The sequence below is a fragment of the Eucyclogobius newberryi genome, unplaced genomic scaffold (genome assembly GCF_026437365.1).
Source record: "Eucyclogobius newberryi isolate DKJ021-1_F unplaced genomic scaffold, fEucNew1.0.hap1 SCAF_17, whole genome shotgun sequence".
Lineage (NCBI taxonomy): Eukaryota > Metazoa > Chordata > Actinopteri > Gobiiformes > Gobiidae > Eucyclogobius > Eucyclogobius newberryi.
This window is the reverse complement of record NW_027315801.1, coordinates 3,612,786-3,616,839: the sequence shown is the minus strand read 5'-3', so window position 1 is coordinate 3,616,839 and position 4,054 is coordinate 3,612,786. Positions and strand designations below refer to the sequence as shown.

Here is a 4,054-nt window from a genome sequence, read left to right as displayed (position 1 = left end):
ACTGGATTATAAGGCGCACTGTCATTTTTCTTATATAAGACGCACCGGACTATAAGGCGCATTAAGCGAAACAAAAAGTGTACCACACAAAAACGCTTCGAGGTCCAAAATGGATTATAAGGAGCACTGTCATTTTTTTGAGAAAATTAAAGGCTTTTCAGTGAGCCTTATAGTGCGGAAAATACGGTAATACTGCTAAAATAATGTTACTCAAGTTGAAGAAGTACAAAGTAGTGGCTCAATTCATTTCTCATGTTACACTGTAGGTATTTGGAGAAACTTGAGTACTGAGTAACAGTTTGGAAGTCAAATGTTTTTAAAATCAGATTTACGAGTTAATATAATTGGACAAACAAGACGATGAATAATGCGCATATTCTGGAGATTACACAAAAATGAATGAATAAATAAAAATAGACACAAAAATCACAAAAACTAATGCATCCGAACATATGGAACAATAAGGAAGCGTAATTGTTGTAATAATTTAATATTGTCAAAATAAAGTTTTTGTCACAAGTGACACTAGAAGAAGTACAAAATGAACACAAATGTCAAACAAAACAAAGTTTAAAGTGCCTTTGACAGGTCGGACGACTCATTGAACTAAAATGCAGTTAAGAATATTGCTTAAAATTATAAATATGATATCACAGAATAGCACATTTTTTAGGTTTATAATTTCACTGTTTGGAATTGTCTTGATGACATCACACTGGGCAAAAACTCATCTAATGTCACTTTTTTTTTATTTGACTGAAAAAAAAAAGACTTATATGACAATTTTTTTTTTCAAATTTTGACTTTATTTAGTATATTTACACCTGTTATATAAATTATAGTTTTACACCAATCAAGTATGCATTTGTGGACAAAACATTGAAATATTCGTACAAAATGACAGGAAGTGACATCACACAAAGGATACTCATTTTAAGTTTACGCAAAATGTACACAAAGACACCACTTTTTTGACTCTCTAAACATGAATTCAACAAAATAAAGGTGCCCTCATATATTTTCATTTGCCAAATTAAAAAAAACTTGTGACATTAGATGAGTTTTTGCCCAGTGTTTCCAGTGCTGGATAATTTCCTAGTGTGATGTCACCAATTACAAACAGGAAGTGAAATTATAAACCTAAAAAATGTGCTTTTCTATGATAAAATGTTTAATCATTTTGAGAAAAATTCAAAATCTATTTATCTTAACTGCATCTTAGTCCAACCTGTCAGAGGCCCTTTAATGATCAGAGGAAAGCTAGCTTTTCTCGCTACATCCAACCTCGAAAACATGACCACGCGCTCTTTTCACATTCTGCTTAACTCGCGCGTTTACAAATCCAAACTTTCACGAACTTTTCCTCATCTCCCTCCGGTCCCGCACCGCGACCCCCGCCGTGTGCTCTCCGGTCGCTCTCCGGTCGCTCTCGGTTGAAGGGGGCAGCGCCGGCCTGTGCCCTCCTCCTCCCCCCGGCTCTCGCGCTCGGCTCCGGGGGGAGGTTCCATCCGTGACCGAGCAGCGGCAGCGACACGGAGCCGACCCACACCGCTGCGCGCAACAGCCGCACTTCCCTCTCTCACGACACTTCACGTTTATTCCCCCCGCCGCCGTCACGTTTATGCACATTAACGCTCCATTTAACCGATTAGCTCACCAAATGCTGCACTTTTAGACGTTTCAAAGACTTTTCCCCCCCGTTTAAAGCTCGTTTTTGCCGTTCGGAGGAGACGCGCAGGTGGACGGGAGGATGCAGCGGCCGGGCGGTGCTGCGGCGGCGGCGGCGCGGGCGGGCGGGAGACGGTGGCTCTGCCCGCCGCCGGTGGTGGTGGTGCTGGTGTTGGCGGGTTGGACGTGCTTGCTCGGCGCCGGGTGCGCGCAGGAGTTGCCCGCGAACGGGGTGAACGGCTACAGCCTGCACCCGCCGTACTTCAACCTGGCGGAGGGCACCAAGATCACGGCGACGGCGACGTGCGGCGAGGACGAGAGCGGCAGAGCGGTGCACGACCTGTACTGTAAGCTGGTGGGGGGCCCCGTGTCCGGAGAGCCCAGCCAGACCATCCAGGTGAGACGCTTTGGCTCGCTCTTTGGCTTTCTTTGGCTCGTTTTGCTTTGGCTCACTTTGATTTGGCTCACTTTGCTTTGGCTCGCTCTTTGGCTTTCTTTGGCTCGCTTTGGCTCACTTTGCTTTGGCTCACTTTGCTTTGGCTCACTTTGCTTTGGCTCACTTTGCTTTGGCTCACTCTTTGGCTTTCTTTGGCTTTCTTTGGCTCGCTTTGGCTCGCTTTGGCTCGCTTTGCTTTGGCTCGCTTTGCTTTGGCTCACTTTGCTTTGGCTCACTCTTTGGCTTTCTTTGGCTCACTTTGCTTTGGCTCGCTCTTTGGCTCACTCTTTGGCTCGCTTTGGCTCGCTTTGCTTTGGGTCACTTTGCTTTGGCTCACTTTGCTTTGGCTCACTCTTTGGCTTTCTTTGGCTCACTTTGCTTTGGCTCACTTTGCTTTGGCTCACTTTGCTTTGGCTCACTTTGCTTTGGCTCGCTTTGGCTCGCTTTGCTTTGGCTCACTTTGCTTTGGCTCACTCTTTGGCTTTCTTTGGCTCGCTTTGCTTTGGCTCACTTTGCTTTGGCTCACTCTTTGGCTTTCTTTGGCTCGCTTTGGCTCGCTTTGCTTTGGCTCACTTTGCTTTGGCTCGCTCTTTGGCTCACTCTTTGGCTCGCTTTGGCTCGCTTTGCTTTGGGTCACTTTGCTTTGGCTCACTTTGCTTTGGCTCACTCTTTGGCTTTCTTTGGCTCGCTTTGGCTCACTTTGCTTTGGCTCGCTCTTTGGCTTTCTTTGGCTCGCTTTGGCTCGCTTTGCTTTGGCTCACTTTGCTTTGGCTCACTTTGCTTTGGCTCACTTTGCTTTGGCTCACTTTGCTTTGGCTCGCTTTGGCTCGCTTTGCTTTGGCTCACTTTGCTTTGGCTCGCTTTGCTTTGGCTCACTTTGCTTTGGCTCACTTTGCTTTGGCTCGCTTTGCTTTGGCTCACTTTGCTTTGGCTCACTTTGCTTTGGCTCGCTTTGCTTTGGCTCACTTTGCTTTGGCTCGCTTTGCTTTGGCTCGCTTTGGCTCGCTTTGGCTCGCTTTGCTTTGGCTCACTTTGCTTTGGCTCACTCTTTGGCTTTCTTTGGCTCGCTTTGCTTTGGCTCACTTTGCTTTGGCTCACTTTGCTTTGGCTCGCTCTTTGGCTTTCTTTGGCTCGCTTTGGCTCGCTTTGCTTTGGCTCACTTTGCTTTGGCTCACTTTGCTTTGGCTCACTTTGGCTCGAGTCTGTTTGGATTTGTAATTGAGTTTTACGCCTCGGTCTCCTGCACCTGCGGCTATGGAGACTTTGTTTCTTTTGCGCGTGGATTGATTTGATTATGCATCAAATTAGCATTGAGTGGAGATTAAATCATGTTCTGGAGCAGGGATGGATAATAAACATACATTAAAGTGTAAGATAAATAGTATTTAATTGGGAGACAATTTAAAAGAAGCAAATTACCTGCATTTTTCAACAATAATGCAAGAAAAGTTAACTCAAGACTTACTACATTGTAACAAACCTACAATATGTCCCAACAGACTTTAACCTAAACAGAGGTGGATTAAACATGTTAATAGCCAAAAAATAGTTAAAGGAAAAGTACTTTTACTTTGAGATAAAGTTACTCAAGTAAGAATAAAAAGTATTAGGGGGAATTCCGTCTGGACGTAACATCTGACTGAGCATTTGAAGTTGTTAAATTAAGGTAATTTGAAGGACATAACGTTAGATATACTGAATAAAAATGTAAGAAAAAGTCAATCAAATTTGAAGGAATGAGGCGAGAAACATACATCAAATGTTCAAATGATTTAATATTGTCAAGATAACATTTGTGTCACATACTCACTGTGGGAAAAGTGCACAAAACCTTTACTCAACTAAGATTATGGTTAGAATAGATTCATAAAGCTGGAGTAAAAGGGAAACTAATCAGAGTAGTACGATTATATATATATATATATATATATATAAAAACTCCTAACTAAC

At 43.5% G+C, this 4,054-nt stretch overlaps 1 protein-coding gene across 1 annotated transcript in view; it reads left to right on the top strand.

Annotated features, from left to right (window-relative positions):
* The first annotated feature begins 1,750 nt into the window (after positions 1 to 1,750).
* Positions 1,751 to 4,054, top strand: part of lama5 (laminin, alpha 5) — a 122,422-nt gene continuing 120,118 nt past the window's right edge. Inside the window, exon 1 of the mRNA XM_072448635.1 lies at positions 1,751 to 2,065. Coding sequence (XP_072304736.1) covers positions 1,751 to 2,065 — 315 coding nt within the window. The remainder of the gene's footprint in view (positions 2,066 to 4,054) is intronic.